Source organism: Sturnus vulgaris, chromosome W (assembly GCF_052056855.1).
Source record: "Sturnus vulgaris isolate bStuVul1 chromosome W, bStuVul1.hap1, whole genome shotgun sequence".
NCBI classification, from domain to species: Eukaryota; Metazoa; Chordata; class Aves; order Passeriformes; family Sturnidae; genus Sturnus; species Sturnus vulgaris.
In genome coordinates, this window is record NC_142282.1 from 72,352,220 (window position 1) to 72,378,755 (window position 26,536).

The following is a 26,536-nucleotide window of genomic DNA, read 5'->3' on the forward strand; positions in this document are numbered from 1 at the left end:
AAAGCATACGTGCATGGGCAGATATTTCAAATCAAGATTTACATCCTTTAAGAAAATTGTTACAAGGTTCAAAGGACATTAATGATAAAAGGGAATTAACCCAAGAAGGGAAACAAGCACTGCAAATAATTGCTAAAAAGTTGCATTGTACAACTGCTTTTAGGTTTGATCCTACCATACCAATAAACCTTTATATCATTAACTAGCCTGCTGAACAAATTGCTATAATTGGGCAGGAATCATTCAAGACCTTCTTCTTATTGGAATGGGTGTTTTTAGCATGTAGCCCCATTTCCTCTGTTACAAGACGTATTGATCATTTAGGATCCTTAATTCTGAAAGCACACCAACGAGTACGTACTGTTTTTGGAGCTGATGCATCTTCTCTTTATATGCCCATAAATAATTTGTCTCTTTGCACTGAATGGCAATCACTATCGTATACATTCGCTACAGCCACTATTGGCTTAGAACTTGATAATCATTATCCATCACATGCCTTGTTTTCCACTGACCTCCCACTAAAAGGTCAAACATTGCGAAACTCTAAGCCAATTCCCAATGCAATCACTGTTTTTACTGATGCCAGTGGAAGGACCAAAAGTTTCGGATATGCAATATGGAAAAATGGCAACTGGGATGTCATAGTTTACCAACATCCGGAAGGATCAGTGCAATTACTTGAACTCAAGGCTGTAACCTTAGCTTTTCAACACTTTGACTCTCAAGAAATTAATCTCGTTAACGATTCCTTGTATGTTGCCTCTATCTTGGAAAGAATTGAGGACGCATTAATAGGTCGAATCTCAAACTCCTTAATTTATCGTGAACTCGTTCTTCTAGTAAATGTAATTAATATCAGGCACCATGCCTTTTTCTCAACACATATCCGCAGCCATCTCAATCTACCAGGGTTTTTATCAGAAGGAAACGCCAAAATTGACCAAATCGTATCCTCACCAGCCATTGGACTCAGTAATTTTGACCTTGCCGTTGCCTCTCATGCCTTTTTTCACCAGTCAGCATTAAGCCTACAGAAGGAATTCCATCTAACAAAACGAGAGGCACGAGGTATCATAGCATGTTGTCCTGATTGTGCAAAATTACCCCCAATCCAGTTACAAGGAGTGAACCCTCGTGGTCTCCACCCTAGAACATTGTTTCAATCAGATGTCACAATCGTGCCATCATTTGGACGCTTTAAACATGTACATGTCACTGTTGATACCTGTAGCAGACTAGTATGGGCAACGCCTATGATAAACGCCAAAAGCAAGGCAACCTGCAGACACTGGTTATAAGCTTTTGCAGTGCTTGGTGTCCCACAACAAATAAAAACAGATAATGGTCCTAATTATGTTAGTTCTACTTCACGTGAGTTCCTACGTAGATGGAACATTACCCATGTCACAGGAGTACCTGGGTACTGGGCAAGCTATTGTAGAACGCAAACATCAAGACCTTAAACGCCTTTTCTCTGCTTTACAAAGGGAGGGGAATGTCACCCTCTCTCCACAAGAAATCGTAGCAAAAACATTGTATGTCCACAATTGGAAAATGTGGATGGAACGCCCTGAGTTAAAAACCCAAATGTTGCCCATTACATTGCATTTTTGCAAGGATGAATCTTTGACTGTTCATAAGATACAAGTATCTGTATGGGAACCCCAATCACAACAATGGACTGGTCCCCACCAATTATTGACATGGGGACGGGGTTATGCTTGTGTATTAACAGGTGCTAAACCTAATTGGATCCCAGCCAAGTGGGTCAAGCCTTGGATATCAAAAATTGAGGAAGCTGGAGAAGACACGGAGCCAAATTCAACAGTGGACGAATAGAGTGCAAGATTCATCCCGATCCTAATCATTATTCTCAAGGAACCAATAAGAACACACCCTAATATCCCAGACTTTCCAGATGTGATTGATTTGCGTAGACTAGTACAGAAATATCTTAGGTCTAGAATACAAGAAGTATTATTTCCTCGTTGTGGTTGTGTAGTATGGAAATTAGGAACTTTCTTATGTGGAAATTGTAAACTCCAGTGATATTTATACTTGCTTTTTGGGATGTAATGAATGTCAGGAACGCCAATCAGTAAGACCTTTAGAATCACTTAGAAAGTGGTTGAAACTGCCTGACTTAACTGTTAGTGAAGCTATAAGCTTATTTGAATCAATAGAAGAAAGGAATTTAGCATTGCATGCGTGGTATATTTTAAATTATACAAAGCTAGTTCAGACTGCTTGGTGTACTATTATTATATCTAGCCAATATACTGTTGCCTGCAAAATCCATAGCAATAACGATGCTAATTAAGCTACTAACACTATGTTTGACTCTTACCCAGTGCTTTTCGCAATCAACCTCCCTCAAGAGAACTTCTGGATCGCTTGGGCCAACAAAACTGGTAACACAAATTTTTGTTTACATCTTAGTGCAGCCACTGACCCATTTAAAACTTGCCTCATTGGGTCACCGGTACAACCACAAGAAATCACTATAGCCCCCCCTATCAATTGCTCAGAAGTAAAAAACAACAGTCACTGCCTGGCAAAAATAATCAAATCTCTAAATACAACCCTGCCATGGGATCCTCAAGAGTTAAATTTACTAGACAGTCGAAAAGCAAATCACTCCGGATGTGTGTATTTTGGGCAGACTAGTTGGAACATTAACGAATCTAAAAAACAAGTCTGGCTAACCCCTCGTAAGTTTTACAATAGTAGTGAACATTGTGGATCATCCCCTTATGGGTGGGGTTCAGGTCATATTCATTTAGACATTTCTAAGCCCCTTTCCCTACCTCAAGGCCTATATTAAATCTGTGGAGATAGAGCCTGGCAAGGAATACCTCATCATGCTTATGGGGGTCCTTGTTACCTTGGCAAGTTATCTTTAATGCTACCCTCTTTTAATCATTTGATTGCCTGGAACATTTCCAAAAATCAAAGGGAAAAACGACAAGTCTCGGAATTAGATGATAAATGCAATGATGAAGTGGAACTATGGAGTAGAACCGCTCGATTTTTTGCAGTGTTACTACCCCCAGTGGGAACAGCACAAGCGCTAACTGAGATCCAACACCTAGCGTGCTGGACAGCTAAACAGGCCAATGTCACTACACAAGTTCTGTCCCAAATGGCTCAAGATATGAGTAGTCTCCGACAAGCTATTCTTCAAAACAGAGCAGCTATTGATTACCTTTTGTTGGCCCAAAGTAAAGGCTGTGAAGATTTTGAAGGAATGTGTTGTTTTAACTTGTCCGATCATAGTGATTCAATCCATAAGCAATTAGAATGGCTCCAAGATCACACTAAGAAGATTACTGTCAATCACAACCCCCTTGATGACTGGTTAATGTCTTTTGGAATTTCTGCATGGGTAAAAGATATCCTTAAGATAGGAATCATTATTGTACTGATTGTAGTAATTGTGTTATGTATGGGACCTTGCATCATCCAGTGTTTTTCCTTTCAAATTCGACGTATGGCCAATGCTGTTTTTGAAAAGAAAGGGAGAGATGTTGGCGGCCTAGTAGGAGCTCTGGCTCTGCAGCCTGTCTATAGAAAACTACCTTAGTTATGTTAAAGGTCTGTTCAAGGTTACCGTGTCCTTGGCTTGACTATAGGAGAAAAACAAGATCATAAATTTTAACGTTGAGATAAGCAAGAACAAAGGAAAAGACATCTGGGGAAGCAAGATCCTGTTTAGTCGACATACCATGTCCACTTCAAAGAGTATCTTACGCAATAACTAGACTGTAGAAAGATAGATCTTAGATGAACCAATAGAATTACTATTAACATATATATGTCTTTTGTGTAACCAATCATACTCTTTGTAACAAACTCTAAGTAACCACTGAAAACATATAAAAATCATCTCTTTGTTAAAAATAAAGAATCTGCTCTTTGCATTCATATTGAGTGCGTGTTATTGATTCCTGTTCTCCAGCATGAAGACCCCAGCACCCCTCAAAAATTGTTATACCAGTACAACAGGAATATTTTGAATGGTGCTTTGCAAATAGCACACCACTACAAAGTGCTTTGCAAAACTATACAGGGTAAATTACTTATCACTTACCCAGCCACAAATTGTTGCTATTAAACAATACCACTGTGTTATCCCTGAAACCACTGAAACAGCTCACACCCCTGAAAGGTCTCTCAGTTTTCACTGATGGGTCTGGAAAAACAGGGAAAGCTATTGTGACCTCGAAAGATGATAATGGTTGGCAGACACTAGATGGTTACAATAGTGGATTACCTCAGCTACTTGAATTATGTGCTGTAGCCATGGCTTATCAACATTTTCCTCATGTTCCTTTAAATATTATGATCAATTCCGCCTATGTGATAGACATCACAAGTTTGGCAAACAGATGTCACACATATTTTGGAATTTGGTCACTTACAATATGTTCAAGTTTCAATAGACACTTTTTCATGTGCCATATGGGCCTCAGTTCACAATGGAGAAAGAAGTTGTGATGCCATCACACATTGGCAACTAGCCTTTGCTGCCCTAGGCATGCCTCACACTATAAAAACTGATAATGGTCCTGCATACATATCATAGAACACTGCAGTTTTTACAGCTCTGGGGTTTATCACACCACACAGGTATTCCTCATTCCCCTACAGGACAAGCAATTATTGAGCGGGCCCATGGCACTTTAAAGTGTGTCCTTGAAAAACAGAAAAGGGGGATGTGTGGTGAGACCCCGCAGAGTAAGGTGATCAAAGCCCTGTACACTTTAAACCATCTAACAATATTGCAAAATTCCCAAAACAATGTTATCTTAAATAATTTCTTATCATTACAGTCCTCTAAAGACTTCCAGTTACCTAAACCTAAGGTATTGTTATGGGACCTCATTACTAATAAATGGGAAGGCCCTTGGGACCTTGTCACTTGGGGGTGGGGGTATGCTTGTATTTCCACAGATGCCGGTATTCAATGGGTACCTGCTCAGTGGATGCGACCTGCTCTATGCTCTGCTCAGGACCGCAACGGCCCCATAGCAGACGCCATAGAACAGTGACCAGAACAACCCTCTGCACCAGCTGGATGGAAATCTGAGACCTTTGGAATGACAACTCACCTGTGACTTCACCTGGACCTCAAGAGTCAGACACTTTAAGAACATTACTAGCAAAAGGAAATGCTACCTCTGATAGTTTTTAAGTTAGTTTGTTTATAACATTCAAGTTGTAAGTTTTAAGTAATTAGCCTGCAGCATGCCGCCCAGTAAAATTCTGCCTTTGATAGCTCCTTACCCATGTACCAGACTGGTCTGAGGATCTGTGGTCTTCTCCAGGAAAGTCCTGGTGCTGGTGTGAAGATCCAGAGATGCCTTGGATCCGTGAGAGATGAGGCAGAGTGTCCCATCTGGAGTTGTCAAAAATTAAACCAAAATCGGCCAAATAGAAACTTTTTAACACAGTTTTGAGTATTAGAAAGTAAGCATTCTTTACTGCAGCATGCAGGTCACTCAGAGGATCCTTCCTCTAATCCAGTGCCCCCAAGCATTGGGTAAACAGACCTTTTATCATACGCGCTGATTACATATTCATTAGCTATCCCCACTTACTTGATGTATATGTATTTCTTTATTTTACATAGTCACACCTCTTATCGCAAGTCCTTATATGGTTCTTTGGGGTTTGTCTGGTGCCATTTTTAGGTACCTGTTCCTCGTCCCCCACTTTTTGAGTAAGCATATGTTTTGGGGTGAATATTGTTTTGGTGTTGAATATTAAATTTTGTAATTTTAAGATTGGTTTTAAGAGTGAAGGGGGAAAAAGAAGTGTAGAATTTGTTATTAGAAATTGTATTGTTTTTTTTGTATTTTTGTATATAGACTGTGTTGTTTGTGATGAACAGAAAGAGAGAGGTTTTTTTGGTTTTGGTTAGTTTTTTTGTTAGTTGAGGTAAAGAAGTTTTTTGGATTTTTTTTGGTTTTTTGTTTTGTTTTTTTTAAACTGTTTAAATTTGTTTTGAACTGAAAATTTAGAAAAACATTGGGAGTTTATATTTGTGGTTTGTTGGGTTTGGTTTGGGTTGTAGTATTTTTTAGTATAGGAGGGATTGAGAACAGATTAAATAAGTTAGACTGTTTAAGGAAAGAATTTTTTTAAATTATGTTTTAGTTATACTTACTCTGTATTGGGGTAAAGCAGTCAGTAACCATGCTGTTTAAATTCTTAATGTCTGTCGTGTCTGTCACTGCTTGAAATCTTTTTTCTTTTTTTTTCCCCTAAAAAAACCTCATTCAAAGGTTTCCTCCCAAATTTGTCCTAAACCAGGACAGCATAATATCATTGTTTTGCATAACTTCTGCTTTGCCAACCTGCTTACATTTCGCATGACTTGTTTGTCTAAGTTACATCCTTTATCTATTTCTCCAAGGCTATGCTGTTCTGTTTTACTGTCCTTATCAGCACAACTGAAAAATATATTTAATTTACAGCAATTAGTTATTAAGTACTAATGAACATCATAAACCATATCTAAAATTGTAAGTAATGGCATCTTCACCATCTGCATAAGTTCAGTGAAGCTGAGTTTGCACTGCTTTACCCAAAAGGAGGCTTTCAGAGGCAGAAAGGTGCTAAGGTGTAGTTCTAATCAAAATAATGGGAGCTACATGTAGCAGGATACTCCCTCCCACAGGAGGGCTTATCTGTTCTGTCTATCAACTGGTGCGATAACTTGGGGCATCTTTCCCCTCACATGAATTTGCCAATTGGTGAGATAAACCAAGCCAGACATCTGTCCAGTAGTGAGTTATCTCTAGCGCCATGGAGGTGGCATTCCCAGCTGACAATAAACATCTTGCCTTGAAAGCAGATTGAAGGGACATAAACTTGAATTTCTGACTAAGAGACACTTCACTTAAAAAACTATAAAAGCTACACAAAACTTTCACAAAGCAGAAGTCTTCTGCACATTCCCTAGACGTGTGTGGACCTCTCCTCAAGGTTTGGGATGCTGACCTTGAGATACTTTCCCAAGAATTGAGTGAAAGTTGTGTACTCCATCATCAATTTGATGGTAATTTACATTGTTTTTCTAAATCTATACTATTTCTTTGCTATCTGTAATATAGGTACCTTTATCATGCACTGGTTATGTATTTACTAGTAGTTCTTTTTCTTATCCTATGTACTACATAGTCTGTTTAAAGTCTTTTGTCTATGTCCTAGGTTACAATGTAAAAATGTGCCCAAAGGTATGTATTCTATCATCATCTGTTGAAACCAAGTGAGGCAGTGATCCTTATCTCCATGGGAGATACCCTCCACTAATGGGCCATCTGTGAAGAACCAGGTGGGGCAGTGTTCTTTATCTTTTCTACTACCCATTCTTCCTCCAGGAAGATATCTTCTGTTAATGGGCCATTGAGTCCCACTACATGACTGATAAAATTACATCATCCCGTTGTGAAATGCTCCACCCAGAGGGAGGAGCCAAACATTTCCTACCTAGATAAAAACTGATATTTGGAACACCAAAGCAGCCCTTACCCACTGGTTTCCAGAGGACAAGAGCTACCAGACCTTTCTACAGGATCACTACTTCAACAAGACCACTTCATCTGGACTGCTACCACCACCCTAACTAGCGGGGTGTCAGGTTGCATTCTGACTCTGTCAGTATTTTTCTTTTGTACTATTGCATGTTATTTTGTCTCTTTTTTTCCTATTAAATTGTATTTCTGACTTAGAGTCTCTCACTGGTTTTGCTTTCAAACCAGCACAGTCTGTTAATCTTCTTTCTACTTAATAAATAATTAATTTTATAATAGACCTAATCAGCCATTCTTAAGAACTTGTGAGTGAGAGCAATTTGGGGTGCAGGTCACCTCAAATAGAGCTACTGCCAGAATTCTGAGCCTAAGGCAGGACTCGTCTAAAGCTCTCACTCCATTCATAACTCTATGTAACCAGACATTTTTCAAAATCCCATTTGATATCTCTCTGCACATCTGCTGCCATGGCAGACAGACCAGCAACAGCATCTCACTGCACCTTGTCAGCTGATGCACAACTTTCCCTTCCAGAAGACTGCCTATGTTGCATGTGCTAATCTAATCTAGGTCTGTCATCTATTGGACTGTCCTCTTGTGCTTCAGAATGAGAGCACTACCTTATTCATTATATTAACAAAAGAGGATTAAGGAAAATTCAGGCAACAAAAGTCTACTAGGCATTAGGTAGCTTTTATTTTAACTAAGCACTTTTGACTAAGTTATAGGTCCCATTGCAATTAAGGCTGTTTATGTAGGAGGTATATAATACAGTTAATTGTCAAAGATATATTCAGTTGTAGGTAGATACAGAAAACAAAGTTTTCAGAATCAGCTGATAAAATCTGTACCAAATTTTAAATATCGTAAAGGTGCACTATGTTACAGGTAGTTTAATCTTTCTGTAAATCCATCTCTTTTACAAGGTTTCAAAAGCATCTCTCAAGGAATCATTCTCAAAGCTTGAAACAGGCACTTCTCCCCAGTACCTTAGTTATACATCTATTAAAAAGACACTTCTGATTCTCAGGGAAAAAAAAAAAAGAAAAAGAAAAATTACCTTAATTGTGGCCAGTAAACAAACATGCTTTGAGTTATGACTTTCTTACCAGAGCTTCTCTCTTTCAAATTCCTCTTCCTCAGCCTGACAAACCAGGCAGCCTCATGAAACTCATTAAGGCCATTTGAGCTGATGCCTAGAGGAGCTGGACAGAGCTTAAACTTGATATTAATTTTCAGTCTAAACTCCCAGATTTAGGCCATATTTCTCCATTATCTAGTTCATATGTTGGCCACATTTTCTCTGAGAGTCTAATAAGTCTAGGTTTTAAAAGCATAGACTCTTCCCCAGTTAAATTTGCCCAGTTTTTCAATATTAACCCCAGAGGGCTATCTCTTGGAATACTACCATTATCATGTTCACAAGAGGATACACAACCCATTCTGATATCCAAAAATAAAGAGCAAAAGACACAAAGAGTCAGGATTAGAACTAAAAACCTTCGGAGCCACAGCGCAGAAGCTAAACAGCTGCATCACCATTTGGCTTCAGGCCAACACCACTACAATTTAAACCTCCTCTTTAAGAAGGCAGTCCTTCTTAATTCCTTCTTATCCACAGATAAAGAGCAAAACAACTCTACTTAGAACCCTAAGGTTCCGCAAACAAATTTACAATTTACAAAATTACAATCTACAAACCCTGTTAGCACCTAACCCAGATGCTAAACAGAATACCCTTTTATTGGGTCACTCACGTGCCAAGGGTTCCTGGCTCTGATACCTCTGGACCCCTGCTGGGTCTTTCCGGGGCTGCCGGCAGGGCTTCAGTCCAGGGGTTTTCCAGATGCCTCACCTCTTCTGCCTGGCTCGCCAGAGCTGATGCCTAGAGGAGCTGGAACAGAGGCTAGACAGAGTTAAGAGGAATAAAATAGATGTTTATTGAGGGGCCTTCAAAGGCCACACCCTGGAAGTACTAGTGCCATAGTCGTGGCCCTGCCCAGATGGCTCCAAGATGGAAGCAAAAGAGGGCTTGGTCACAAGATCTCACATTTTTATAGGTTTTAGTCCATTTGCATACAAAGGACAACTGTCCAATTAATATCCTCAAATCATAAAGTTTCATTCTCCTTGCTTGCTTGCCCGCCCTCCTCTTTTCACGTTTTTTATGCTTAGAGCTTGAAGTTTGAAGAGATTGTCCTTGAGTCCCCAGCTGGAATAAGACTGTTTTGTCTTCACCACCCTGTGAAAAGATCCTAGTAACTCTTAATATAAAACTAAAAGCTGCACACCCAAGCAGAACAGAAAACTTAAGGCATCAGTCCATTCCTCACCAGAGTCTTCTCCCTACCTGTTAAGCTGAGGTTGACCTTCAGAACTGACCCATTAGATAATAATTTCTATATGAGTGTTTCTGAGCTCAAAAGGAAGAGCTGTGCTGAAAAGGAAATGAGCCTTTAAAGCTGGATTTCAAACCTCGAACAGGTTTGCTGGTGGGACTTGTGATCCTGTCAGGGACCCACAAAGGAGCAGCCTGTTCCTGAAGGATTGTGCCCCATGGGAGGGACCCATGCTGGAGCAGGGGAAGAATGTGATGAGTCCTCTCCCTGAGAAGGAAGGAGCAACAGAAAAAATGTGATGAACTGACCACAACCCCCATTCCCCATCCCCCTGCACCATTCACGGGGAGGACAAAGACAATTCAGGAGCAAAGTTAAGCCGAGGAAGAAGGGAGTGGTGGTGGTGGTGGTGAGAAAGGTTTTTTAAGATTCTATTTTATTTCTTTCTCCCACTGTCAGGTTTTTGGCTGGTATTTTCGTCTTAGTAGCTGGTACAGATCAGTGTTTTGAATTTCATATGACAATAATGCTGATAACACACTGATGTTTTGGTTGTTGCTGAGCAGGGCTTCTGTGGGCTTTTTGCTCCCACGTTACCACGTTCCATGGGGATTCTTCCTTTTTCCGAATGAGGTAGAAAGATGGGACTTCTAGTTGCTTTAGAAAGTGCAGTTTATTTTTCTTATCTTCTAGTTCTTTTTATAGGTGTTGACAGCATGGCTAGAAGTCACAAGACTTATGGTTACAAGGTCTTTTAAGGATTTATCAACCAATAAAACACTGTCAACAAAGATATTTGTTTTTAATCCAATACTAAGAAATTTTGTCTAATTACAGTATGATCTTTCTTAGCCAATCCTGTTCTGACAGACAGACCTATTCTAAGACTATTCTAAGACTTCTTGTCACCTTTATAACTACCTTTATTCCTTCTATATCTTAAACTCTATAGCTAAACTTTTCTTAACGTGTCTCTGCTTTAAGCTTTAAATCTACATTCTTGCTTCTAGCACCTAAGCTTGGAAGCTTTTCCCAAGGCCTCAGGTAAAATCCTATGTTCTTTTCTGGACTTTGATTTACAGGCTCAATATTCTGAGATTTCTTTGCATTTTGAATTACAACAGGCTTACCCTGCCTCAAGGGCTTTTCAGTGTCTCAGGCTCTGCCAGGGAGGAGCAGCACAAGAAGATGGGAGGGAGCATGGCTTGTACAGCTGACCTGAACTGGCCAAAAGGATATTTCACACCATAGAACATTATGTCCAGTATATAAACTGGGAGAGTGTTGCCCTTGGTTTTCGCCTTCTGATGTTGAGACATTCATGTTACACTTTCTCACACTCTCTTTCTGATAAACACTGGATTGTTTGCATTCCTCTTTAGAAGAAGAAAAATTGACATTGTAACAAGCCAATTGGAGTCAGAAATTCTTTCAACATTGTCCAATCCACAGTCATTGTTAGATGTCTTTAAATAGACGTCATGTAAATAAAGTTTTCTTTTCCTGTTCATCCAACTTGGAGTCAGGTGTTGTATCTGTCTCCCTACTTTTCTGTGTGCGCCACAAGACCACAGGGGAGTTTCTGGCTGGGAGGGGCTGATCACTGCCTGGGGACGGGCTGGGCATCAGTCAGCAGTTAGTGAGCAATTGTATTGTGTATTGCTTGTTTCTCTTGGGTTTTATTCATCTCTCTCTCCTTTTCATTAGTAATGTGTATTGGGTCTGACTGTCTCGGCTTGAGACAAATTTAAGAGGAAATGTCCTGAAATGAACATCTCCTCTAAAGAAGGCAAGTTTCAGCACTCCCTCCCCTACCGATACAAAAGGAATTTCTCAGAGGAAAGTGAAAAAAACAGTTTATTTAACAAGCAGAGGAAAAATAAATAACTGTCAATATTGAACCTTCTTGCTGCAGACAAAGCTGGTGGACTTTAGAGTTCTGCTCGGCTTCTCCCGAGGTCCAGAGCTGGGATGCGGCGTCCCTGCAGCCTCCCTGCTGGACTCAAGGCGTCCAGCTCCTACAGATGATCTGGTTTTCAGACCGGAGCTAAGCTGAACAGCTCCAGAAGAAGCCACAGTCATGGGGAAAAGTTCTTGCCTCAGCTAACAAAAAGAATCTAGCTAAAAGCAAAGCATATACTCTCTCCCCACCACACAGCAGAGAAGCATGAGGGAGCGTGTATGAGCTTGAACACAAGCTGCCCCGAGGAATTCCTCTGGCTTCCACCCCCCTCCTCCTCGGACCCAGCTTAAAGTTACATTTCTGGGCACAAAGCAGACGATAGGGGAATACAGTATTTTTAGAAAATCACCCCAAGACACTGAGGTAGAGTTCATTTTCCCTTAGCAGCCTTCACAGTGCTGTGCTTTGCATTGGTAGCTGGATGAGTGTTGACACACCAGTGTTTTGGCTAGTGCTGAGCAGCGCTGTCTCTCTAACACTTCCCATCAAGGGTGAAAGGAATGAGGAAGAGGTGTCTTTACAAACTGTGGGGCTGCTGATAGATAAAGCCAGATACTGATAGGTGAAAGAAGCAATGGGTGGAACCATAAATTCCATAGGAATTGCACTAATTTATACAGACTGTTGCTCACCCAAAGCTGTGCTAAATCCTTGGACTTAAAGAACAGAGACACAAAGAAAAAGAAGGGGAAGGGGATGTATATTAGAAGGGGGTCTATATTAGGCTATTCAGGAAGTCTACCTCTCAAGTACCTCAGCCAATGGGGAAAGAGAGAGGGAAATGCGGCCGGGATATTAGGATAAAAAGGAATTTTAGACACCCCATGGGAAACAGCCCATGGCCTCTCCCTTTATTCGAATAAAGTTACAGGACTCCTCTGTCTCATTTTTTTGGGCATAAACCTCTGACATCGTGGATTAATTTTCCTGGCAAACTTCAGTATTGAATATTCAATACCATCACGTAATTGTTGTGAGCATAGTGAAGCCAGGGGCAGTTTTCAGCAGGGAACACCAAGGCACCAGAAGCATAATTTATTTTTGCCCCGTTTGTGGAAGGGGAGTGGTGTTGCACCCTTTAAAAAGAGAGAACAGATATGCAGGAGGTGCTTCCTTCTCTTCCAGGATCACAGAAGAGCCACAACAGGCAAGTTCACAAGCTGCTGCCTAAGAAGCTGTGTTTTCACAACCCAGCGCTGTTGTCCAAGGTCACTGCAGCCCAAGAAGCTGTGATCTTTGTCAATGCCAAACTGTCAGCTCGGAGAGGGAAAAGCCACTCCAGCACAGGTCCAGAGCCACTCTGCAACAGTGACAGCACCCGCCAGTTGCCTATCGGAACCGCTCCATAAGACTCCTAACATCTTGCTTTTGTTCCAGGGGGGTGTAAGAGTCGGTCCAAAGTTTCCCTCATTTTTTTGGCTGCACGACCGTCACAAGAAGACCCCGAGGACCCTCATCCAAATTGGCTCTGGACAGTGGTTTTCTGGCCTGGTCGAGGTGGATGCTTGTCAAGTGACTGTTTGCTGGTGTGTTGTGCTCACTGGACTGTGCTGTCATGGTACCAACTGAAGACTGCTTGTACTGCAAGTCTGCACCTGCCTCTCAGAGCACCTCACAATGGTCCATAAATCTTCCCACCTCTTGGCCAGAAGCCACTCACTTTGGAAAAGGACTATAAAAGAGTGACCCTCTGGACAAGACCCTTGAGTACTCCCCACGGATGAAGACCTGTCCATTGGCTGGCCCAGGAGGACGTCCGTCTCATCTGTTGCTAGCTATTTCCCCATTTCCCTCTTTTTCCTCTCTATACTCCGTTTCCTATATCTCTCCCCTCTATCGCAACTGAGTTGTTAGCATCCAATAAAAATTCATTGCTATGAATAAAGTGATTTGTCCTTCACTGTTTGCCTTTTGCACCTCTGTCACGATCCACTCTTAATACAGAGCGGGGGTCATGATGGTTCGTTTGATCTCAAAGGTGCAAACATGCAAAGTGCAGGGGACAAAATCAGTTTATTCAACAACAGCAATGCATTTTCATTAAATGCCAACAACTCAGTTGGGATAGAGGGGAGAGATATAGGAAACAAAAGTATAGAGAGAGAAAAAGGAAAAAGAAGGGGATGGGAAAATAGCTACCAACAGACGAGACGGGTGTCCTCACAGGCCAGCCAATAGATGAGTCTTCATCCGTGGGGAGATCTCAAAGGGTCTTCTCCAGAGGGTCGCTCTTTTATAGTCCTTCTCCAAAGTGAGTGACTTCTGGCCAAGAGGTGGGGAGATTTGTGGACCATTGTGTGGTGCTGCAGGAGACAGGTGCGGTCAGGCAGTCATCAGTTGGTACAACACAATCTCTGGTTGGTGCCACAACAGCACAGTCCAGTGAACACAATACACCAGCACACAGTCACCTGACAAGCATCCATCTTGGCCAGGCCAGGAAACCATTGTCCGGAGTCAGCCTGGGTGGGGGTCCTCGAGGTCTCCTTGCGAATGTCTAGAGGCAAAAAAAGAGGGAAACTTCGGACCGACCTTTACAACCTCTGAGTTCAAACAAACCATCACGACCGCCGCCCTGTGTTGGTGGATCGTGAAGAGGCAACATGAAGCTGCCCGGGAATGGCAGCCATATTGTTTTTATTTCAGGGGGGCTATGTGACACTTTGCCTTTATTGGTTAAACTGTCACCAAAACTGGAGGAAAAACAAAAAAACTATCCAGCAACATTTTTAGTGTTAGAGAATCAAGGCATTACTTTATTCTTGCCAGGATGTTGTCCTGGTTTAGGGCAAATTTGGGAGGAAACCTCTGAATAGGGTCCCTCTGGGAAACAGTCTCTCCCCCAACTGGTTTGGGGAAAAATATTTCCTTGGAGATAAGTGGAAAAAAACCTGTTTATTTAACAGGCAAAACACTCCCCAGCACAAAAATGAACAATACTAAACAGCAAAACCTCTCGCCACTCCGAAGAGATGACAAATTCATAAGACTCCCTTCCATGGGTTGCAGCTCGGCTGACTCAGTCTGTTCTCAGTCCCTCAGGTGCTGGGAAATGCCGCAGCCCAGGCTAGGCCTGGTGGGCCACAGGTGTGGGCTCCCGGTGCCCTTCTGAGTTTTCAGTCCAGAGCAGGTTCGAACAATTCCAAGAAAAAGGGAGAAAAAAAACACAGTCCAGGGAATTTCTTTGCCTCAATTGATTAGAAAAACTAACCAAAAGCAAAAGAGAGCTCTCTCCCGCTGTTCACTGCAGACAACACAGTCTGCGAGAAGGATGCAGGGGGAGCAGGTGCAGTCTCTGATAACAAACTCTGCACCTCTTCTCTCCCCCTTCACTCCTGGAACCAGTCTTAAAGCTGCAGAACTCAATATTCAATACCAAGGGAACAGACAATTTGGGAATACAAGCATCATAAAGTCACCCCAAGACAGATGTACAACAGAAATCATTTAATCTTCACGTTGCCTGGGTGTGCAGAGAAAATCATTCCCTGACACACGACTTCTACTGGCTTTTTCGCAAACGTTATACAGTCAAAACCAATAGAAATTCGTTGGCCCACTCTTCATTGGTCCCAAGTTAAATTTTTTTTAATATTTGGTTTCTTATTGGTCATGGATTTCTTCACCTCCGATGCTAATTAGGCCCTCATTCGATGGTTGCCTTATCAGTCTGTGAGAAACAAGGCTAACCCTGCAACATTTAAAAAATTTTAATAAGAGATAAAAGGGACAGTACACAGCACTGAGGTGCTTGGCAAACTGCTAGAAGCACTCTCATTAGCTTAAAACAATTTTCTTATATACTTTTTCAGTACACCGGTTAAATGAATATTCGTGAGGATTATACATATTCAAACACTGCTGTGAGTTTACATGTTCCAGGAATTCTTTTGCTTGACTCGATCTTTGACTTGTCTTCATGCCATCCTGTAGATTCAATTAATATATTTTATCTCTGTTAGGTTGTTTGACACTTTTGATAACCTGGAAGGTCAGTAGTAAATTCCTTGCATTTTTCTTTTTCTTTTTCTTGGTGTTTATTTTCCTGTTTCTTTTCAATGTTATCATTCAGATAAGCTACTCCACAAGTACACTGAATAGCTATTTCACACAATTATTTGAGTTATTCCTAGTTAGTTACACGAATAAAAGCATTTAACATTATGTAGTCTCCATTTCAATATTTTGCGAAGGCCTAAGCTATAATATATAACACACTACTATATATAAACTACACAGTGCATACAAAAGCTGACAGATTATACTATACTAAAGTAGTTAAAAAGTGGTTGCACACAGCACTAAATCAAAATCGTTGTGATTAATAATAATTTGCAAAAACCAATGCATAAATGTGAAAGCCAACAATTATATCATTATTTATAATAAGTCTTTTCCGGACCAGTTGTCTCTGACCATGCCAGGGGGCAATGTCTCAGGTTGGGTGTGAAAGGAATGAGGGATTTGTCTTTAAAAACAAACTGTGGGTCTGCTGGTAGATAAAATTAGCACTGAGAGATCAAAGAAACAATGGGAAGGATTTCACTGATTGATGAATGCAATGAGAGAGATTTGTCTTTGCAAACTGTGGGTCTGCTGATAAATAAAGTTACATACAGAGACGTGAAAGAAGCAATGGGAAGGACCAAAAATTCCATAGGAATTCCACTGATTGACACAAGGAAAAGAAAAAAGGAGCCTTATACATTAGAAGGGGGTCTTAGATATTAGGCATTTCAGGAAGTCTGTACCTCTCAAGTACCTCAGCCAGTGGGGAAAGACAGAGGTACGTGGCTGGGAAATTAGGATAAAAAGGAGGCTGCGTCCCCTAAAAATTTGAGAGGCCTTGTAGTTTAACATAGCTTGGTTTATAGTTAAAGATAAAATCCATCAGTTACATAAGTGGTTCCCTGTAAGGACCTTGGTAGCTTCCCTTGGACTTGACAGAACCAATCAATTGGCTAGTTTGAATACTGACAACCTGTTAAACTGCTTAAAAGAGCTGAGTATATCTCTGTGAATTACATTTCAGGAAGAACAAACCCCAGGAATCTCTCTCTTGCTTCCGGCTTATGAAGAGAGAAGCTACCTTCCCCCCCACCCCATGAGGTGGACGGGTAAGGGAGGGGAGGCCGCGGGGTACCAGCCGAGGCTGGGCCGGGCTGCGGCTGCTAACATCTAGCCAACACTAAGCCCTGCCTCGCTGCCGGCCCAGGCCGAGTCGGGGTCTGCTGGGCCCCGAGAGCCATTCCGAGCTGGGCTGGGCCCTGCCTCTGCTGAAGCATGGGCTAGGCCGGGCTGGGTCCCTCCCCATGCCAGCGTGACCGCCGAAAAATTCTCCACTGTAAACAGCTCCTGCTCCTGCCCAACAGAGATCACATAGCCATTCGCAGGCCCAGGCAAGATATTAACTCTTTTAGTGCACAGATGAAACCTGCAGACATCAATCCTCTCCCGAGTGGGAAAAAAAGGAAAGAGTGAAGACATGTAGAGAGAACAACATGAGATATGAAGGTCAGTAAAGGAGTAAAATCTCAGATGGGAGGAGAATGAGAAGATACCTTAGCCTTGGGCTGGAATTCCTTTGTAAGACGTTAAGAACAAGCTCCTGTTTGTTCTGTTAATGTTCTGTTAAGTGTGGAAAACACCCTGTTTTTATGTTAATTGTTGCTGTTGTTCTGTTCTGATTCCCACTCCCTGGAATTACCCTGCCCCTATATGCCCTTTCCCTCCCTGTCGGGTAACGCCTTCGCTGCTCCCAAAATGGTGCCTGGCAAATGAGAAGACCGCAAGTGCTTATGGGACACAACTCACTAATAAAAATCCCCTAAAAACAATGAGCCAATATAACATGGAAAACTAAAAATGGTACTCCCAAGTAAGAAAAACAGTGAAGAAGATGAAATTGCCAACCAAGACTCTCCTGCCTTGTCACCATGATTTGAACAGCACCCGATCGACATGACACCCCTGGACTACGAGCTAACCAGGGTCTTCTGAGGGATTCCTGTGAGGACAGAAGGCCCAGCTCTGCTGCACAGCAAAGCTCAATTCCTTCTCCTCTGGATCGTCCATCGGGAGCAGCGGTGGTGCACGTGACCCATCGGGCTCTCACCCAGAGCTGATTTCTCAATAAAGGCATTAAAACAGGAGCTGGTCTCCTTGCCCTTATTCATTTCATAAGGTAGTGGTGATGGACTATGATACACTGAAATATCCCTGTAATTCATGAAAAAAGCATGGGTGGATAGACCCTCCAAATTGTAGACATGAGCAAAGGCACCCATGCTGAAGCAAGCAAATGTTGTAGTAGCTGTGAACCCAAAAGAAGTTTCAAGAGAATGATGAAGACCCTTTGCCCCCCAGGAAGAATAAGACCTCTGTTCCCAGAGATGAAGATGATCTCAGAGATAGGTGAAGAGAACCTTTGCTTCTGAACAGCTCATCCTTAAAAGTGCACCCCATTGGCCAAAGAGTGAGCCCTCAAAAACAGTTGTGGAGAAAGTTGTAAGTTGAGGGGATGGACTTTGACATGGCGAATGGATTTCCATCTCCTGGGCAGCTGATTTGCTGTGACATTGAAGCCATGAGATAATTGTTTCTTGTGGAGAAGTCTCCATGGCATAGCAAGAGAGACTCCTCTCCCAAAAGGAAATGGAGACTATTGTAGAGGTGGTAAACTGACTGAAAGTCCCAGATTTTGCCTCTTTGTCAGTGTGAAAGAAAAGAGGGTGTGGGGGAAGGAGATGTGTTCTGAGGGTTTATTCTGATTTTCTTATTATTTTTCTTTTAATTCTGTTAATAAAGTTTTCTTTATACCCTTCAACGTTTGAGCCTGCTTTGCCTTCCTCCTAATCCTATCTCACAGCAGGAAATGAGTAAATTATTCTAGTGGGTGTACTGGCAATTTGGCCAGTGCTGGATCCACTACAGAGCCCATGGGAAATGCCCATGACCTCTCCCTTTATTAAAATAAAAAAAGTTACCGGACTCCTCTGTCTCCTTTTTGGACATAAACCTCTGGTGTTTGTGAATTAATTTTCCTGACAGATGTTCGTTAATGTCCATTGATGGTTGCTTGTCTGCTGGTATCTGTGTGTCTGCTGGCTACTCCCATTTTATATAGATGTTAAACTCAACAGGTTTTAACAAGTGAAACAGAGTCATTTGAAAAGAAACTTCAATTTTCCCCTGGACAAAGGCAAACAAACCTGACTAAAGTTATAAAATAAAAACTTTTAAAAGTTGTATAATTTCCAGCAATTCCCCCCTTTGGAAGTCATCTTCCTTTAATGTCACTTCCACCTAACTTACTGACTTAACCAATACTAATTAAAATTTTTGAAGCAGAAGAAGAAAAAGAGAGAAAGGCATAGAATATATAGAAAAGCCCCCATATAAAAATTCGAAAATGAATGCTATTTCCCTTGTCCTTCCTGGGCCTTCCCTTCCCCGGTGTGTTTTCTGTTTTCTTGATCTCTTTGGATCTGGGTATGGGGAAAATGAAGCACTGCCTCTGCCGTGTCCATGACTGGCACCACTGCAGGTCTGGGATGCTGGCTCTGCGGGGTGGGGTGAGGAGGCAGGGCAGGCTAGGGAGCCAGTTGCAGCCAGGGCAAGGCCTGACCTGCCACCTCCCTACACACACATACATCCCAAAGTGTCTCAGAGACATCAGTCTCTCCAGTCTTTGGCAACCAACCTCATGGCTTTAGACATTGATCAGGACTAACTTAATGTTACCGTTCCCTTGTTGTCTAATCAGGGTATCTTTCCCCTCTTTGGTGGGATTTCTAGCAAACAGAGCAGAAAGGAAAGGGGATAGCATACTGGAATTCATATAAATGGGAACTGCTGTTTCAAATTAAAAGCATCTTTCAGCTGCAGTGCTGAGAACTCAGCAGATTTGTCCATGATTTCTGGTGATTTCTTGAAGTCAATATTTTCCTTCTGTGGGGTTTAGCATTCTCAAATGTTAGACACAAATATACATGTCCAAAGTTACTGCTCCTATCCCACCCACTGTGTTGGTTTTGCTCAGCCTGGTTTTTGGTGGGAGGGGGGGGCACAGAGGTAGCTTCTGTGAGAAGCTGATAGAAGCTTCCACCATGTCCAGCAGAGCCAATCCCTGATGGCTCTGAAGAGGGACATGCCACTGGCCAAGGCTAGGCCAATTAGAGATGGTGGCAAAGCCTCTGTGATAACATACTTAAGAAGAAAATCAAAACAAAGTGGGACACAGTTTTTTCCTAGTCAGAGAAGAGGAGGAGGTGAGAACATGTGAGGGAAACAACATGCAGACACCAAGGTCAGTGAAAAATGAGGAGGAGGAGGTGGTCCAGAGAGCTAAGACTCCTCTGCAGGCCATGGTGATGACCATGGTGAAGCAGATTATCCTCCTGCAGCCCATGGGGGTCCACAGGGGATGCAGAGATCCATTCACAGCCCATGGGGGAAGTGCCCATGCCAGAGTGGGTGGATGTCTAGAGAAGACTCTGATCCAGTGAGAGATCTGGTGGAGAGAGGGGGCCCCTGCTTCCAGGCTGGAGCAGTATGTCCTTAGAGGAATGCACCTGGTGGAAGAGTGACTCATGTTGCAGCGGTTTTGGGAGGACTGCTGCTCATGAGATTGGAACCACACTGAAGAAGTTTATGGAGAACTGTCTCCCATGGGAAGGAACCCCATGGCCTCACAGGGGAAGGACTCCTCTCCCAGAGCAGCAGAAGAAAACCTTGGGTGACAAACTGACCTAAAACTCCATTCCCCTGTCTCCCTGTGCTGTCAGTGGGAAGGAGGAAGGTGTTTGGGGAAAAAAGGTGTTTTTAAGGGCTTATTTTCCTTCTAATTATCCTTCTCTGATTTTGTTAGTAATAAATTCACTTTGTACATCTAAATTGAGCCTGTTTTGCCATTGGATTTTTTCTCATGGTCCTTAACTCATGAACCCTTCCCTCCCACCATAAACCACTATGTGAACACGCCATGGTTATATAACTTGTTTTTCTACCTCTAATTCAGTTGAGTCACTTTCCGATAGTCCTCTTATACTTAGCCGAAGTAACAGGTCTGAGCAATGATTATATAAGGCCTTCCTTTTGTAATGTTTTACCTATACGCAACAATTCCCCCTTTCTTTTTTTTTTTGTGTGAAGGCTTCATGTACCCTAATGCCAAAACAGTCTGCACCTGTAAGGCCATTATTTTATTAAGATTATTACTGTCATCTGATGGACTCAGGATAAGATACATGAAAAGCAGATCACAATCAATAAAAACCTATCAAATACAACCATGCCACTCACAAAGAGACTCACAGCATAGGAAAACAAAAACATAATGTCCAATGTCCCCAGGAAGTGGAAATAAATGGCTACTGTCCCAAAGTTCATATGGCTGGAGCTCAGGGGCCGTGCTGTTCAGGCAAGAGGGTGTCCATTAGCTAGAAATGCTGACTTTGACATTATTGAATGTCTTTCTGGAAGCATGGAGCAGGGAATAACTGAAGAAGATAAGCAGGAACACAATAACATGATAGTGGGTGCAGTGGGACACAAGGCATCTGTTGTCAAGCTGCCTGTGTAAGCTTCCAGACACAGCCATGTTCCGGGCAGTCCTACTGTCTTGGTTTGAAAGACAGGTGTCTGCTAAGGAAGGCGGGACCCTCTCTTGAAATGGAAAATGTAAACCCCCTCCCTTTCAAATTATTATAATTTTGAAATTAAGGAGCTCTCAGGCAAAGATATGGGGTAGGAATAACAGTTATTTACTAGAAAAATTAAAATGAAAATACAGTGATACAAAAAACCAAAACGCTGACAGAGTCAGAATACAGCCTGACACCTCGTCCGTCAGTCAGTGTGTTGGTAGCAGTCCGATTAAATGGTTTCTACAGTCCTCCTGGAGTGACAGATGTGGTTATGATGAAGCAATGATCTTGGAGAAGGGTGCAGTTTTCCTCTGAAGGTCCAGTGCTGATGAAGATGGGCCTGGTCTTCCTCTGGGAATCCAGTAGAAAAAAGAGTGCTCTGATGTTCCAAATGTCAGATTTTGTCTTCAGAATGACGCAGGAAAGACCACAGCTCAGCTCGTGAGAAGGGTCTTCTCTCCCCATCAGGGGAAAACATGAAGAAATGGCAAAGAAAATCTACTGTTGCTCTGGCAAAACGGGTGCTCGAATTGCAGGACAGAGAGATGCAGAGAGGAACTTCCACCAAAAAGGAAGCAGCTCCAGCAGCTCATAGCCAAACTGCCAAGTATGATGATGATGGTGACATGTCCAATACCCTTGAAGGAACCTCCAAAATATATGGTCAGGGAAAGAAGAATAACCAGGCTTAGAGGGGCCCTGCCTCTAGCCAGGTAGAGGCTAAGGAAAACCGTGTTTTTTGGACTGTGTGGATTCATTGGCCTGACACATCTGAACCACAAAAAATATAAGGCCTTGGTTGACACTGGTTTGCAGTGCACACTAATCCCATCAAGATATGTGGGGACAGAATCTGTTTCTATTGCTGGCGTGACAGGGGTATCTCAGGATTTTACTTTGGTGGAAGCTGAGGTGAGCCTGACTGGAAATGAGTGGAAGAAACACCCTATTGTGACTGGCCCAGAGGCCTTGCGCATTTTAGGCATAGACTTCCTCCAAAATGGGTATTTCAGAGATCCAAAGGGACTCAGGTGGACTTTTGGAATAGTTGCTGTAGAGGCAGAGGGCATTAAGTGATTGAACACCTTGCCAGGACTATCAGAAAACCCATCTGCAGAAGGACTCCTGAAGGTGGAAGAGCAACAAGTACCATTTGCCACCTTGACAGTGCACCGCCGGCAGTACCGGACGAATCGAGATGCCGTGATCCCCATCCACAAGATGATCCGTGAGCTGGAAAGCCAAGGGGTGGTCAGCAAAACCCACTCACCCTTCAACAGCCCCATCTGGCCTGTGCGTAAATCTGAAGGAGAATGGAGATTGACTGTGGATTATCGTGCATTGAATGAAGTGACTCCACCACTGAGCGCTGCTGTGTCGGACATGCTGGAACTGCAGTACGAGCTGGAGTCCAAGGCAGCAAAGTGGTATGCCACTATCGATATCGCCAATGCATTTTTCTCCATTCCTCTGGCAGCAGAATGCAGGCCTCAGTTCGCATTTACATGGAGGGGAGTGCAGTACACCTGGAACCGACTGTCCCAGGGGTGGAAACACAGCCCCACCATCTGTCATGGACTTCATCCAGGCAGCACTAGAAAAAGGTGAGGCTCCAGAACATTTGCAGTACATCGATGATATCATTGTGTGGGGAAACACGGAAGCAGAAGTATTTGAAAGAGGAGAGAAAATCATCCAGATTCTCCTGAAAGCTGGTTTTGTGTGAGGTTTCGGGGAAATCTCCGGGTGCCTCTTGTGCACCCACACTGTCGGGCCTATTCTCCTTTTGTCTAAAGTGAAGCAGCTAATAGTTGCTGTAAAGTTATTTATTGCAGAAGCACATCAGTCTCAAAAGCAAAAGCAAAGCAAAGCAATGGCATAAAGCAATGGCTAAAAGCTGCAGTGGCAAAATGCAGTGGCAAAATGCACATGGCATAAAGCCATGGCATAGAGCCCCAGTTCTCCCTGATGCATGTCCTTTTATAGAAACTTTCCAACTAGCTAAGACACAAACTCGGACCACTACTTCTTAACCTATTAGAATTCTGGTTTCTTAGCACGCCAGGCTACGTATAGACTACGTTCATGGCCTATCTTGTTCTAACTGAAAAATGTAAGCAATATTCTTAACTCTATAATGTCTGAAGCTAGGTTCTTGGAGCCTCTAAGAAAACACTAGCATGATTTTTAACCTTCACTAGAACATGTACTACTTCTCAGGCATCTAAGACCTTTTGCCTACTAAAAGCTCTTAAAACTTATTCCATTTACTTACTTATTTATTCACTCCATCTATTCACTTACTCATTCAATTCAAAGACTTTAATTCAATCCCTGCACTCTGATTTCTCTCTGAAGAAATCAGAGAGACACCTGACTTACTGACTCCAACATCTCCCCCTCCTCTTTGAACCACAAAGATTACTTAATATTCAATCAATCCAATCTATCAAACAAACCATCCAACCTCAATCATTCTGTGACTCATCATCTGCAGGCTACTTGGCCTATTTTCTCCTCTTGGATGGCCCTCTGGTAGCAGAGAAGGCTATCCTTCTCATCAAGGTCTGGCATGGCGTGTGTCCCCACCGCTCAACGCCTACTGGGTTGCATCCAGCAGCAGAGCTAAAAATCTTCTTGGTGGCAAACACAGAGGCCAATCCAGTCTTGCCCTTGTTGATTTCAAGAGGGTCTTGGCCAGCCCTGCTTCTTTCACCTGGTTATCAAAACAAAACTTCACTTATTCAGTAGCAAGTGGCTATCATGGCAAAGCACACACAAATTTGCATTAGCAATATAACTAGCAATACAAATACAAACAATACAAATAACAATATAAATCACAAATAACACTAACAATATAACTATAGGGATAGCTAAACCAGTGAAAAACAGTTTTTCTGGGGTTGTCTTACGTAAGCATTTTTAAGTTGGCTAATTGGCAAATCTGCACTACTAATAGTGAACAAAGCAAAGCAGCAAAAGCATAGCATAAGATCAAAACCCATATTCCCCTTAAACTATTACAAAACAAAATTCTACAATACTACTGATTCCCCCTCTTTTTTAAAAAAAAACAACCCAAAGTTTACAATCTTCTAACACAAGACATCAGGTGCAAGTAGAAATCTTTGATAGTCCATGTCTGTGTGCCCGCTTATTCACTCTGGCGTGGTCAGCAGTTTCTTGCACTCAATAAGGTTTCACATTCTTTGCTGGAATCCACTTGGGTCCTGTATGAATACAAGCAAACTCTTTGCTACAAATTATTAGAAGAAATGGACCTTCAACAATATATGTAGTAAAACTAGAAACTTATAATCAGGGATAATTTAGGTACAACAATCAACAATATTTTAAATTATAGACATTAATTTATAAAATTAGATAATCATAAATCCTTAAAACACTATGTCATCATCCCAGAGTCTGCAAACAGCTGACAAGCCTTGATTTAATGAGGAATTAGATGATCATCTCCCGATAATGAACACCGAATTCACCCCAAAATCAGCTTCAGCTGTCATATTGACAGAGACAAATTGCCAAGTCAAAACTACTGGAGTATTATTTTGATGCAGAAAACACCTGGGGTTTCACAGTTTCTCTTCCAGGTAGAAGTAAGGCCTGGCCACTGCCGAAATTCTAATTGGAAGAGAACTTGTGGACACACACATTTAGAGAGCTAGGAAATTGCAGCTTGGCAATTCCTTTCAGGCCTGGATTTCTCCTGTCTCTCAGGTCCATTCCCAGGCTGACAAGCTGACTACAGCTCCAGTTAAGGGAGGTAGTCTCCCAGAGTGATAACATGGTGAAAAATAGAAGGGAATTCATAATAAAGATTAACACCTGGTGTCTTTCCCATGGGACATCCAGACATGCTGTCCCAGGGGATGTTTGTCCCAATCGCCCAATGAACTACTGTCCTGTCCTAGCTGCACGTAACACACTTTAAATACGGGCTGTCCGTACAATAAATTTGGCCTTTTTTTCCCAAAGAGGTCCGTGTGTGTTGCTGTCCTTTCTCTCTCTTTGCAGCTCAGTAACCACAAGAACTCCCTAACATTTTTTTTAAAAGCAAGACTCTTAAGAACAAAGGTTACAACGAAACATTTTAGGATGAGAGAGAAACCAAATCCCTTCAGCAGCTCAGCCTGTTCTCTCCAAAGTTTTCCCTCAGGATAGAGATGCTTTGAACTGGACAGCCTGCTAGAATACTTCTCTAATAACACCTGGAGAAAACCATAAGAGTAGCACTTCAGAAAAGAATTTCAATGAGGGTCAGATAATTTCCTTGGAACTCTGAAAAAAACCTTAAAACTATGAGATAACACAGGGTCAGGTCATAGGAGACCTGCTGAAACAAGAGAGAGAATTAATAAAAATGAAAACAAAGGAAAACATAAAATGCATCTTCTTTACAACAGTGCAAAAGACAAACACCTTTAACTTAACATACGAAAACTGTGAGAATGGAGCTGAATCTGATGTCATGCTCATGTCCCCTCGCTCCGTTTGCCCCCAGCAATGTGGTTAGAAGCAGTTCTTGCCGTCCCCCCGCCCCCCTCTCCCCCTTCTCTCTGCAGTACTGGATTCGTGCATGGATGCCGCGGGGGGGGGGGGGGCGGCGCGGGGGGCGATGGAGCCGCTGGGAGTGAGGCGGAGCGGCGGGGGCCGGGCGCGACCGACCCGCTGCGATCGGGGGCTGCCGCTGTCCCTCGGCAATGGGCACGGAGGAGGGCGCGGAGGAGGGCACGGGCCGGGCGGGCGGGACGAGGCGACGGAGAGAGAGAGCGGAGCAGCGGCGCTCCCCCCTCCCCCGGCGCGGCCCGGGCTGGTGACATCGCGCTGCTGCGCCCGTGTCTGCTCCGGATCGGCTGGATTCACGCGGCCGCCCTGTAATTGCTTAAGATTTGTTAAAAGTTTTTCCAATCGCGATCCCGCGGTGCAATCCGCGGTCTGGGGTGAGAAAACCAACCTGGCTGCGAGTGACTGGGAGAAAGACTCAGTAACTAAATCAAAATCTTTTTCTTTAATTGCTCAGTC

General features: G+C 42.7%; 1 protein-coding gene across 1 annotated transcript; it reads left to right on the forward strand.

Moving 5' to 3' along the window:
* Nucleotides 1–1,679: 1,679 nt before the first annotated feature.
* LOC148220409 (endogenous retrovirus group PABLB member 1 Env polyprotein-like) lies at nucleotides 1,680–3,863 on the forward strand. Its single transcript, XM_088155603.1, has one exon. It carries the CDS (start codon nucleotides 2,906–2,908, stop codon nucleotides 3,584–3,586), a length of 681 nt encoding a protein of 226 aa, XP_088011729.1. The 5' UTR covers nucleotides 1,680–2,905; the 3' UTR covers nucleotides 3,587–3,863.
* The last annotated feature ends 22,673 nt before the right edge of the window (nucleotides 3,864–26,536 follow it).